At 30.0% G+C, this 13,526-nt stretch overlaps 1 protein-coding gene, 2 long non-coding RNA genes and 1 other non-coding gene across 11 annotated transcripts; 1 reads left to right on the forward strand and 3 right to left on the reverse strand.

The window, feature by feature from the left end:
• Positions 1-3,020: 3,020 nt before the first annotated feature.
• On the forward strand, positions 3,021-4,118 carry LOC114194269 (uncharacterized). The gene is made up of 2 exons (XM_085669186.1): positions 3,021-3,475; positions 4,109-4,118. Exons 1-2 carry the CDS (start codon positions 3,021-3,023, stop codon positions 4,116-4,118), a joined length of 465 nt encoding a protein of 154 aa, XP_085525312.1.
• Positions 3,408-3,514, reverse strand: LOC114195705 (small nucleolar RNA R71). Its single transcript, XR_003606538.2, has one exon. It is a non-coding gene; the product is annotated as a small nucleolar RNA R71 (small nucleolar RNA).
• Positions 4,119-6,186: 2,068 nt separating the features above from the next.
• On the reverse strand, positions 6,187-7,389 carry LOC114170527 (uncharacterized). Of its 3 annotated transcripts, none has more exons than XR_003601089.2 (2): positions 7,298-7,389; positions 6,187-6,580 (listed from the first exon to the last, which is right to left on the reverse strand). It is a non-coding gene; the product is annotated as an uncharacterized LOC114170527 (long non-coding RNA). The 3 variants fall into 3 exon arrangements; XR_014986416.1 differs by having other exon boundaries at positions 6,187-7,189; XR_003601090.2 differs by having other exon boundaries at positions 6,187-7,221.
• A 596-nt stretch (positions 7,390-7,985) lies between these two features.
• Positions 7,986-12,577, reverse strand: LOC114170554 (uncharacterized). Of its 6 annotated transcripts, XR_014986420.1 has the most exons (7): positions 12,482-12,539; positions 11,878-11,917; positions 10,137-10,685; positions 9,082-9,221; positions 8,445-8,563; positions 8,292-8,345; positions 7,986-8,199 (listed from the first exon to the last, which is right to left on the reverse strand). It is a non-coding gene; the product is annotated as an uncharacterized LOC114170554 (long non-coding RNA). The 6 variants fall into 6 exon arrangements; XR_014986417.1 differs by having other exon boundaries at positions 10,137-11,917; positions 12,482-12,577; XR_014986419.1 differs by having other exon boundaries at positions 11,878-12,534.
• Positions 12,578-13,526: the final 949 nt, after the last annotated feature.

Here is a 13,526-nt window from a genome sequence, read left to right on the forward strand (position 1 = left end):
TTACAATTATGAGAGAAACCAACAATCATGGGTCACAAACACAGTACAACACATCTAATACTGGAAAACAATATACAGCACAAGTGCTTCATCTTTTTTGAGGAGGTAAAGACACTACGGGGACAAAAGAACTAAGAATTTTACTATATTGTAATGAAAGTGTACCATAGTCAAAAAAATGAATATTTGTTGTATTGTGTTGGATTTTCCTTTTATAGTAGGAAGTGTCAGGTTTTAAAGAGGAGGTTTTACTGGAGAGAACAACACCAATGAGATCTGAGCCTAACCACATAAGACACTGACATGGAGCAGGCGGAATGAGATTTGTTAGATCGGCAGACACTCGGTGTGATCCGGTTGACATTAGCCAAGAATGTTGCATTCAACATCATGAACGAGAACACAACCGTAGATTTGATGAAGGCACTACACTAGGTGGTAATGTAAATCAAACCCCAAGTGGGAGAATTGTTAGAATTATGGTGCTTAATTTAGTCCCACATCGCTTAGAATAGTGAGATGTGGTTCTCTATTTTACTATATAAGAGACTCTATGTAAAGCTTTAAGATACACCAAAAATACAAATACTTCCTAGTGTAGTCATAGACGTAGGCATACACATTGTAGCCGAACCACGTTAAATTCTCTGTGTCTATTTTTCTCTCCTTTATTCTTTCCTTTATTGCCTCCTTCCTAACAGGAAGGATAACCAATGAGTGTTTTATTATATTGTATTTTTTATTTTATGTTGTTGATCTTGTTGTATATGGGTTGGGGTAACTCGATTACTCTATTAATATATTTGCTTTTTGCTGATAAAAAACAAAGTCAAAAAGCACAGCGTCCTTCAAGATTGGATCTGAAATGTGATGCAACATGGTGGCATGAGCTTTCTCAATTCTGTGGTTTTGATGTTGATTCAGAGAAGTGAAATGGCAACAATGTATTTTATATATACCAAACTGTTTCAGTGTAATCAGTTCTTACTACTAATGGCGAAAACGTTATCTTATCTCTTTGCTTTGTTTTGATTGAAAAAAATATTCAGTTCTCAAAATTAAAGTTGTCTTATATATTAATAATTTAATATATAAGACAACTTGAATATTGCAGCTGTCATAACTCAGATAAATTAAATGTAATTCTGACAAATCAATTGTTAGAAAAATCACCCAAGTTTCAGACATGAAGAATTATAGGAAAATGTTATCTTTTTTACGAAAGTACCCTGACAAGATGTTGAATATGTACTATTAAACTCTTTGAATACAATATTTTTGTAACAAAGGCTTTTGTAAAAATACAACGTTATTCTTTAAGACACTGGAAACAGATGAAAGATGTTTAGACAAAATTAGGCACATACTGTTAAGATTATTCACATGTTCACTGATGAGCATATTATATATAGATATATTTATGCATTAGTTTAGAACATTTTTATTCATTTGTACATTATTGGACTCATTTCATCATGCATTATCTAGTTTCGGATCATACATTTGGATTGGTGTATTGTTTGTGTAAACAGGTTTGAAAGGAGTAAGTTAGATGCAAAACACAGCATGTTCCACAAGTGCCTGGTGGAGTCTTCCACGACTTGTGGATTTGGCTTCAGAAGATGCAAGTTTCAAAACAGTTTGTTCCATAGGTGCCTGGTGGATTTTTCTACGACCTGTGGTTTTGTGCAGCGAATTGGAGGATACAAAACAGGGTGTTCCACAGGTGCCTGGTGGATTTTTCCACGACCTGTGGTTTTGACTTCAGAAGATCATGCGCAAAACAGAGTGTTCCATAGGTGACCTATGGATTTTTCCACAACCTGTGGATTTTCTAGCGAGAAACTTAAAGATTACGTGGACTCAAAAAGATTTAAAAGAAAAAGAAAATATAAAGAGGAAAGATAGGAGGAAACGGTTAGAGGAGAGAGAAAGTGATCTCAGCAAAGAGGAACGTGGAGGAGAAATAAAGGAGGAGAGTTCACGGAAAAGAAAGTTCTTCTTCTCCCTCGCGATTTCCATCTGTTGTGGGGCTACCGTTTGGAGTTTTTCTTTTCATTATGCAGAATTAATTTCTTTTTGTTGGAGGATTGATGTAAGACTTTGGATTATAGGTTCTACTCTTTACATTTGATGTTTTGTTAATGTTCTTCATCTCAGTGCTCTGTTTATGGTTTTATCGTTTATTTATGAGCAATTTTACAATTGGGAAATTGGGAATTGCTTGCGATTATAAACAAGACAGGTTAGATTATGTCACAATTGGGAAATTGGGCATATCTAATTAGTTTGCAATAGAGATGATTATTGATTTTTCATGATTTTATTGAATTTTTGTAAACTGACCTAAGGAATTGGGGGTTCGAATTCAATAAATAGATTTTACCTACTAAGGGATTAGGGGTAAAACAACTCTCAGTGAACTCAAGTGGATGATTACATTAATTGCATCAATTGAAAAGGAGTAGAATTTTATAGGAAAAAGTACGAAATCAATCCTCTAACGATTCTTCTCTTGATTAAAGTTTTTGTTATAATTTTATGCTTTCAATTATATTGATTCACATTTGCTCAAAATTACGTAAATTAGGAATCTAGTATTCAACAAGTCAATCCTAGAGGACGATATTTTATTACTACGTTAACGATTGGTTCACTTGCCAAACGTTCATCAAGTTTTTGGCGCCGTTGCCGGGGATTGATTTTTCTGTTGATATTAGTGATCTAATTTGCTTGAGATTTGAGGTTTAATTTTTAGTTAGTTAAAATTGTTTGTGTTTTCAATTTTTTGTTTTTTTCTGTTTTAATTATCTTGTTTGTTGTTAATTTATTTTCACGTGATTTTTGTTGTTAGAATCTTGTGTCTTTAAGTTGTTTATGCGAGGTACAATTGCAGAAAAAATCTTGCTTTTTGACCCAGAAATTGAACGTACTGCTAGACATAATAGGAGTATCGCAAGAAAGAAGAAGCAAGGAAGAAAGCAGGTCCATCAATTGATAAGAAGGAGCACATATCAACAATGGCTGAGGAACAACTTATGAGGAGGACTCTGCTTGACTACTCGATGCCAAATACAAATAATTACCAAGGGAGCATCGTGAGACCTCCTATTCAAGCCAACAATTTTGAAATCAAGCCTGCACAATTACAAGTCATCCAACAAAATCAATTTGGAGGTGCAGGTTCAGAGGATCCTAATTCTCATCTAGAGAATTTTCTGGCCATTTGTGACACTTTGAAGAATAATGGAGTTTCAGATGATGCAATCTGCTTGAGGCTTTTTCCTTTCTCATTACGGGATAAAGCTAAAAGTTGGCTTCATACACAACCTCAAGGTAGTATTTGTACATGGGAAGATATGGCTACAAAATTTGTAACCAAATACTTTCCTCCATCCAAGTCAGCGAGAATGAGGAATGAAATCACTACTTTTGTGCAACAAGAAACTGAATCGTTGTACGAGGCTTGGGAAAGGTACAAGGAGTTACTGAGGAAATGTCCACATCATGCTTTACCAAATTGGTTGCAAGTCCAAATATTCTATAATGGGGTTTGGGATGTGCTCGGTGGTTGGACACATGATGGGCATGGAACTGGTTGAGTTCCCGTCGGCTACTAATGGGCGAGGAGTCCATAGTATGGTGATTGCGTGCGTGCCAGGGTCCAAGTGTGAGACTTGGATGTTTATACTACAGGCGAGGAGTCTGTAGGGCAGGACTATGAGCGGGATAGGCTCATAGCGTTGGACCACGAATGAGTTAGTTTCGTGGGAGCACAAGGAAGTCCCAAGACCTAGTTCATGCATATGACTCATGAAGGACTATGATGTCATGGTTGGGTGATTTGGAAAGTATGAAATTAGTTATGTTATTTTGGGTTGGGAAACATATTTATATTCATGTTTTCTTTATATATGTTGTGTATAGCTCACCCTTTCTGTGTGTGTGTGTGGCGATGATCAGGTAACTTGTTATCCGGGAACGGATGATGTGACAGGTGGGCCAGGAGATGCTTAGACTCGGAGCGAGGGCTGGCATGGGTATTTTGTAGATACATATGTATTATGTTTATTATTTTATCCTTGAGAACATTATGTAAACTTGGCAGGAGCCATTGACTTTTATTTCAGTTTTATGAATTATGGACTCCTGGTTTTATGACTCGTATATTTAAAGTTTTAAATTTCCCATGTTTTGGGAAATAGTTCATATTAAATGTGACACTTACTATATTTCGAATTTTATTTATTTTATATCAGTAATATTCCGTAGGGATGTTACAGTTCCATAGGTGACCTGTGGATTTTTCCACAACCCGTGGATTTTCTAGCGAGAAACTTAAAGATTACGTGACTCAAAAAGATTTAAAAGAAAAAGAAAATATAAAGAGGAGAGATAGGGGGAAACGGTTAGAGGAGAGAGAAAGTGATCTCAGCAAAGAGGAACGTGGAGGAGAGATAAAGGAGGAGCGTTCACGGAAAAGAAATTTCTTCTTCTCCCTCGCGATTTCCATCTGTTGTTGGGCTACCGTTTGGAGTTTTTCTTTTCATTATGCAGAATTAATTTCTTTTTGTTGGAGGATTGATGTAAGACTTTGAATTATAGGTTCTACCCTTTACATTTGATGTTTTGTTATTGTTCTTCATCTCAGTGCTCTGTTTATGGTTTTATCGTTTATTTATGAGCAATTTCACAATTGGGAAATTGGGAATTGCTTGCGATTATAAACAAGACAGGTTAGATTATGTCACAATTGGAAAATTGGGCATATCTAATTAGTTTGTAATAGAGATTATTATTGATTTTTCATGATTTTATTGAATTTTTGTAAACTGACCTAAGAAATTGGGGGTTCGAATTCAATAAATAGATTTTACCTACTAAGGGATTAGGGGTAAAACAGCTCTCAGTGAACTCAAGTGGATGATTACATTACTTGCATCAATTGAAAAGGAGTAGAATTTTATAGGAAAAAGTACGAAATCAATCCTCTAACGATTCTTCTCTTGATTAAAGTTTTTGTTATAAATTTTATGCTTGCAATTATATTGATTCACATTTGTTCAAAATTACGTAAATTAGGAATTTAGTATTTAACAAGTCAATCCCAAAGGACGATATTACTACGTTAACGATTGGTTCACTTGCCAAACGTTCATCATTTACTAGGTTGAGTTATTTTGATTTCCTAATCTACCCTAGCTTGTTATGTTGACTTTTTAGAAACATGCTTCATATGTCCGAATTTATATTTGCTTAATTTGATTGCCTTTTACATGAATCTTGATTTAACCCTCCCATACTCTTCTCTTTTTTATGCTATCTAACATCTTTTGAGCTGGTCTCTTAAAGATGGAAATTCAATAAAAAAATATTATAATAAAAATAAGTGATGAAAAAACAAGGAATTATATTACTTACAAAGTTATTTTTATAAACTATTCTTTTTCTTTAAATAATTATTTACCTAATTATTTAAAAATATATAATTATTTCTTCAAATATTTTCTTATTTAGATTATTATTTTTATACACTTATTTATTTAGATAGATGTTTTTTACATAATTATATTTCAAACCAATTATTTGTTTAATTATTTTCTTAAAAATTTTCCTTCATTCTTTATTTTTAAATAAAGAACAAAAAGAAAAAATATTAAAACCCATTTCAAAATTCAATTCCTCACAATGGTTTTCAATTATTATCTGCTTGGATCGGTGTTTCAGGATTCTCTCTGAAACTGAAATTTTACACGTGGAAATAATTGACACAGTATATTGTTGAAAAGGAAATATAAAATATGTTATTTAAGTGAAAAGAAATATCTACGAATCCAACACTTTAAAGAATAATTACGTGTGGTCTTTCTTCTGTCTTTATTACACACGATGCAGCTCCATCTCTCTTCAATTACTTAAATTTTCAATGCAAACAATAAATGTTCTGATACATTGCTAATAATAAGTGCTGTGCTAATTACTTGTTTTTTTATCTACAATCTTGAAGAAATAATTAAACTAATATTTGATAAAGAAAATGTTTCGGAAGAGAAGTAATAATTTTGGTGTTTCTCAGCTTATTAGTAAAATCTTCATTTTAAACAACAATAACTAATCACTTTTTTATACAGAAAAAAACCTTCTTACAATAACTAAACAAAAACAATGTTCAAGTCTGACCCATCCTTTCATCTGGAAATGCTTTTTATCTTTATCTTTTACATCTTTCTTAGTTGGAATTTTACTTAATACATGCATGAATATATAAAAATAAAATATTTATGATATTTAAGAGATTTTGATTGGTACAACGTTGAATCCTTCTACATATGGCAAACTGTGCGGCACTCTTATTAAGGCGATGGTCCTCTTCGCCAGCAGAACTCATGGCTGGATTCATAAGGATACACCAAAAACGTTAATTGGCAGCATCATCGGTGGATTCCTTAATTACACTGTCTCAGATCAAAACGATAATTGGTAGAATCATCGGTGGATTCCTGATGCTGTCTCAGATCAAACACATGCATTGCTTATCATTTAACCATGTCTCAGATCAGTCATAGAATTCCAATGCAGACTGCATTATTGGAAACCACGAAAAAATTTACTTACTTCTGACAGATGCTTTAGTTGTTAGCTTTATATTTTCAAAAAGTTTTTCTGCTTTTTCTGAAGAAACTTTGTTCGTTGAGCCACCTATGTTATAGCAGTATAATATTGCAATTTACCATAGTCTTGTCTAGTGTTTTGTAACTTATGGAAGACTTCGAGAGTAAAGTAAATGCATGTTTGAATATACGTTGTATCAGTAAATTCATGGCACACATTTCAAAGTGTTATGAGTCAAAGAAAGTTTTCTTTTTCTTTTCTCAACCATGCATTATTTTCTCTTTCTTAGATAATCGTGTTTCAAAGTTCAATGTTTACTATGTCAGAGCAGCAGCATATATATAGCTGAAAATTTTTACAGACCAAAGACATGCATTGGTGTTCATTATAAATATATTAAAAGGAGGAACGAAACTTTAAACGAAAAGTGTGTCCAGTAGTTACTTTACTTCCATAAGTTACAAAATACAAGACAATTTGCGATATTACTGTTATAACATAGGTGGCACAACGAATGAAGTTTGTTCAGAAAAAGCAGAGAAATTTTCTGAAAATATAAAGCTAACGATTAAAGCATCTATCAGAAGTAAGTGAATAAATGCGAAACGTCTGCTCAGAGATAAATGATGAAAAGAACAAAATAATTTGAAATTTCCATAATATACAGTCAAAAAGGTTTACTTACTGAAAAATATGTTTGCAGGCTTGAGCACCGGAGATAGAATAAAAATTGTGAGTGTGTAAAAGAAAGGAAGAAGAAAGAAGGCGCAGAAGAGAGAGTGTGAAGATTTAGCAAATTAGGTTAAACATATATATACAAATGATGTGGTTGGAAAAATTTATTGTTAATTCATTATTTTTATATAAAAATGTGTAAGTCAAATTTAAAAAAAAAAATATGGAGTTTAAATAGACGTTGTATGAGTAAATTCATTGAATGATGGCACACACTTCAATGTTTTCTGATAAGAGAAACTATCGGTGAATTTTGTATGCATTGAACTAAGATACACGCGCATGCATGGTTGAATCTGAAAAAAAAATGTCAAAATATTATTATCCTCTTTAAAGTTTTCTTTTCTTTTTCTGACCATGCATTACTTTTCTGTGTATGTTAGATAATGATGTTTCAAAGGTGAATAATGTTTACGATGGTCAAAATCTCATTTTTCGAACCCTATCAAATTTTCTTTTTCTTATCTGGATACTTGTGTTTTGTAACCTACTTCAGCATCTCAATGCTACATTAATGCATACTTTGAATACGTTGTATCAGTAAATTCATTGGATATTCATCTGGCACACATTTCAACGTTTTCTGATAAGATATAGATTCAGTAACTGTTAAGAGTAAAGAAAAGACACACTGAAAATATAACAAAAAAATACATAAAAGTAATGGAATCATTTTATCACTTGTTATCTCATTACATCTTTAAATGAAACGAAAAACACAGTAGAAATTTAATAAAATAATACATAAAATTACATGCTAACTCTATATTTAATATGACTTCTACTCTTTAATACGAGATTTGACTTGAACAGAGACGACGTCGTTTGAGAGACGGATCTCAACTACGTTTCCTGAGAAGATTAAAATAGAGAAGTGATTAGCATTGGTATTAAAAACAAAAATGAATGAATGGTGTATACTTTCAATAACAAAAACTACTCACCCATCAAGTTCACTGAACTTTCTCCATATATTAACTTTCAAGGTCCATTGCTGCCTTTAAAAAAAAATAATAATAATATCTTAGCAGTGTCAATTGAATGTAAAAAAACAAAAAAATGTCAAAATATTGTTTGTATCGACTTTGTATGCTGACCTGATGGTACCGTAACGTAATGTTTTTCCTGTGAAAGCGTTGATTTGATTAGCAGCATCCCTTCATTCTTTATGCAATCAGATGACTTACTTCCATGCATTTCTTCCATATCTTTTTACCTGTTTGCAAAATCACATAAAGTATAATAATTTAAGTATTAAATTTCTTAGATAGATAAACTATTTTACTTTCACTTTCTTTTATCAGATGAATAAATAAAGTGTTTTGTTAATGTAGTGAAATATATATATATATATATATATATATATATATATATATATATATATATATATATATATATATCTCGAAAGAAGTTGGTAAATATAAACATAATGCTTACTGTTAAATGAGAAAAATATTAAGTGGATGTAATATGCCAAATTATATTCAGAATATACAAATACAAGTACATAAACCATAAACCAGATTTTTCAAACGTTAATATGAAATAAATATGTAAAAAATATAAATTAAGGTTTCATGCGTTTATAAATTGAACACCATTCTGTTGCTTATCTTGAAATGAATAAAAACAGTTAGTTATTAAAAGAAGAAGATTAAAATTAAAACAATATTGATAACACTCGAAGAAAAAAATTGCAATTATAATAGTTTACCATGAAATATGAAAACTTACAGTAGTCTCAGAAGACAACTTCTAGCGACTGCAATTTTGAGAATGATAAAGAAACGAAAGACGAAAGGAGGCGCCTAGTGTGTGAACTTTTAACCTTTTAGGTCAAACTTATATAGCCGGAATATGAGAACCCACCCTACCTGTTTGTAAAAATTCTATCAATATTTAATTATTTTTTATTATATAATACCATTAATTCAATTTTGAAATGTGAAAATAGATATTCAAATAAACAGTAGTAAGAATATACTATTAAACTCTTTCAATACAATATTTTCATGACAAAGGCTTTTGTAAAAAAATACAACATTGTTCTTTAAAATATCGGAAACACATGCATTGCTTTCCATTTAACCACGTCAAACTTTAATTCAATCACACTCACACAATTCCAAGGCAGTCTGTCAGAGCAGCATCATCTGTTGGATTCCTTCTGTGTCAGATCAAATACATGCATTGCTAAATCTTTAATCCAAGCATCGAAGGCAGAGTGAATTAATGTAATGCAATTCCTTCTGACAGATGCTTTAATTCTTGGCTTTTTATTTTCAGAAATTTTCTCTTAAAGCAGTAATAACGCAATTTACCAAAGTCTTGTGTTTTGTAAACTACTTCACCATCTCAATGCCACATTAATGCGTTGATGTTAATCTGTTTCACATTTTGAACAAGTTGCATGTAGAAATGGAACTTTTCCTCAGTATATGTTTGAATACACAGTGTATCAGTAAATTCATTGTCTCATACCACACATTTCAAGCTTTTCTCATAAGACAAACTATCGGTGGATGTTTCAAAGGTGAATAATGTTTACTATGGTCAAAATCTCATTTTTCTAACCCTAATAAATTATGAAAAAGACGAAAAGAGACACCAAGTGTGAGCTTTTAACGTTTTAGGTTAGAATTATATATAGCCGAATACCTGTCAGTTTTATTGTGTAAAATTTCTATTAATTAAAATAATAGCATGTCTATTAATACTCATAAATTATTTAATATTTTTGACAGATCTTAAAACACAGATAAATCTCAGCAGCATATTTATGTACTAACCTGATGAATTGTAATGTCTCTGCTGTGAAAGATGACATAGTGTTTTTGATTAACAACATCGTCCGTTGATTTTTGATGCATTCGAAATAAGATACTGTAATGCTTCTGTTCTTAACTGTTTGCAAAATATATATGAACGATTGAATTTGCAAAGAAAAGAAAGAATAGAAAGTGATCTCACCAAAGCCATTCATGAATCTACACTTGATATACAAACCATCGTTGGTTCCTCATATTGCACTGCATATATTTATAGTGCACGAGGAACCAACTTGTGACAGAAATAAAATTCCTTGAAATTGAAATTATTTACAGCTGTAAAATGTTATTACAAGTTATTGCTAATACTAACTCAAACATGTCAGAGTGTATGATTATATAAAATACAGATTTTTTTTCTCATCTAATTACAACAAAGTTTGTTTGTAACGCTCCTAAACATTTAAAACTGGAATCTGTGATACATCTGTGTTGCATTGCAGAAGCCTTGAAACGATGAATCTTACCCTTTTGCATGGCTGCCATTTGTACACGCATTCTGATTTCTGTCTGTGAATAATAATCACAAAATAAATGTTACTTATTTCTCCTCTCTTGAAACGATAACAGATATTGAACTCATTCATGGTGAGTGGATAACGGTAACACAATTGAAGTGTGTATGATTTCTCATCGGAAGCTATCAATAAATCTAAAATGGTTAGATTATGAAATTATAATATCATCTACTTATTAACTTCAACTTAGTTACAAATTTCACTCACTTATATTGTTGACATGTGTTCGTCTTTGATAATATAACCGTTGTAATGCACTAATATCAGTATAGATGAAAAACTCATAATCTGATGATTATGAATTTTCATTTATAGTGAGAACAACTTATCGTAGAATGACATATATTATTCTTTACTCATATAATGAATTTTTCATCTGTAATGACAACGATGCACTACAACGGTCAAATAATCAAACACAAACATATGTCATCAAAATACATTATGAAATTTGAAGGTTTGTTGAACGAATAAATACATGATATTATCATTTCTTAAACCAACCATTGTAAATTCATTCATAGCTTCCAACGGAAAATCGTACATGCTTCATTTGTGTTAATGTTATCTTGTCAGAACAAATTTATTGATTAAATATGGTTTATTCATAAGTATATGTAATCACATGTTTTAAATAAATATCATTTTTTATTCAATCTAACCATATAATATTCATATAATCAATTGCATCAAACATGTGACTAATAAATTATAATTCCAATTTTGTAAACCATATTACGAAAGGATTAATTTTTAACTTTTTTATATCAAGATATATAAGATTTCATCCTTTCACAAAATGGTTTCAAAACTAGAACTACAATTCCTGGATGCAATTAATTATTAATTTTACATTATTAGACTGAAATCAACAATGACATTTAACCACATGTAAAGATACATATAATAACCAAATTATAATGTGGTTAACAACAACACAATGCATTAATCAATATCAAAAGAAATTGTTAAATTGATTAAAATGGATATCAAATCTCACCAATATTCAAAGGCATAACGTAACTCAGAATGGTTCCAACAACAAAACATAAAATAAGATATATATTTTCAAATTAACCGACACATGCATGTAAGTTAATATAATAATTACACAAAACAATTTTTTCAGCTCACAATAAAGAACAATAATTTATGTTAGAAAATAAACTTGATGAATACTGTACTGATAATCTCTTCCACGATGGTGCTTCTCTTCTTACCTGTCTGCAAAAATAACATGGTCTAGAAGATGAAATAATTGGAAATAACATTTTCTAATCCGACTAACAAAAGTTTCTTGTTGTATAAAATAAGATATTCTCATCTAGAATTCAGTGTTGAATTTCTGAGATAAATTAGCTATTTTAGATTCCTTGATGAATAAAAGTAATGTTCTGTTAAAATAATAAAATATACACTTTGGAAACAAGATGTTAAAATCAACATAATGCTTAGTGATGGAAAAGAAAAAAACTTCAAGCTGCTATAATATATAAAACAATTTTCTATAATATACAAAACAAGATCCGTATACTTTAAAGCAAGTTTTTCAAATAGCTACTGTGACATAAATTTATAAATATAAATTAATGTTCATGTGTTTATAAACTGAACAAAATGGCATATATACCATTCCTTTAATTATCTTAGCCTAAATTAAGAAAAAAAATATTAAAATTGAAACAAACTGATAACATTAGAAAAAAAAATTACAATACAATCGTTTAAAGTTTTTTACACACAAGAATATGAGAATGAAATATAATAACATATTCCATGAAAACTTACAGCCAGAAAGTGACTTGGAGCGGCAACAAAAAGAAAGGAAAGACCGAAGGAAAGGAGGCGCGGAGATGTGAACTCTAAGAGAGTTTTAGGTTAACTTTTATAGCCGAAAATGAAGATCCACTTCTTCAATCGTGTGGTCTTAAAGATTACATCATTATTTAGTTGCTTTTATTAAATAATACTAGTCACTGAATTTTTTGAAATGTGAAAATAGGTATGAAATAATAATTTTTTACAATATAGATAAATGTAGGAACTGCTTTATAAAATGAATATAAAATATTTAAAAATTAGTCGGTAAAAATATTATCAATTTAGTCAAATAAATTTTTTATACAAAAGTTACTATGATAACTTGAAGCATTATATATTAATATTAATAATTTAAGTATTTAACTAAACTAGTATATAAATAATTTTTAGTGCTTAGTTTTTTTTTGTAAAATAATATTTGATTTTAAAAACCGAGTATAGAAGAGTTTATTATAATTATTGTTAGTTAAAGTAATAAATACTAATATTTTGTATTTATTTATATTAAATAGGGATAAGCAGGTTATATTTAATAATCATTCAAACTAAATAAAAGAATTAAGACAATAAAAAATCAAATCACATAATTTGATAATTAATTTTCAAGGACTTCTTATTTTAATTACTGGTGTTCAATCTTATTCGTCTCATAACTGAATAAATCACATACCACAATTATAAAAATATGTCTTATACACCGACATTAATTCCATTATTTATGTGAATTATACCTATTAAATTTTTGAATATTAAATTTTGAATTTTATTTTATTTTTTTATATAGTAATTACTGTTTCTTTAGATTTTTTAATTAGTAGCCATGTCATTCTAAATTTTTTATAAATTTTTAGAAATATACATGTGTTATAAAATTAATGTGAATTGAAATAGATAACCTATCATTAATTTATATATATATATATATATATATATATATATATATATATATATATATAAGTATATAGTGTAGTTTAATGGCTATGAAAAGTTTCAATTTAACAAATTAGTTATG

This window comes from Vigna unguiculata, chromosome 11, assembly GCF_037176805.1.
Source record: "Vigna unguiculata cultivar grain cowpea cultivar isolate G323 ecotype 2 chromosome 11, ASM3717680v1, whole genome shotgun sequence".
Lineage (NCBI taxonomy): Eukaryota > Viridiplantae > Streptophyta > Magnoliopsida > Fabales > Fabaceae > Vigna > Vigna unguiculata.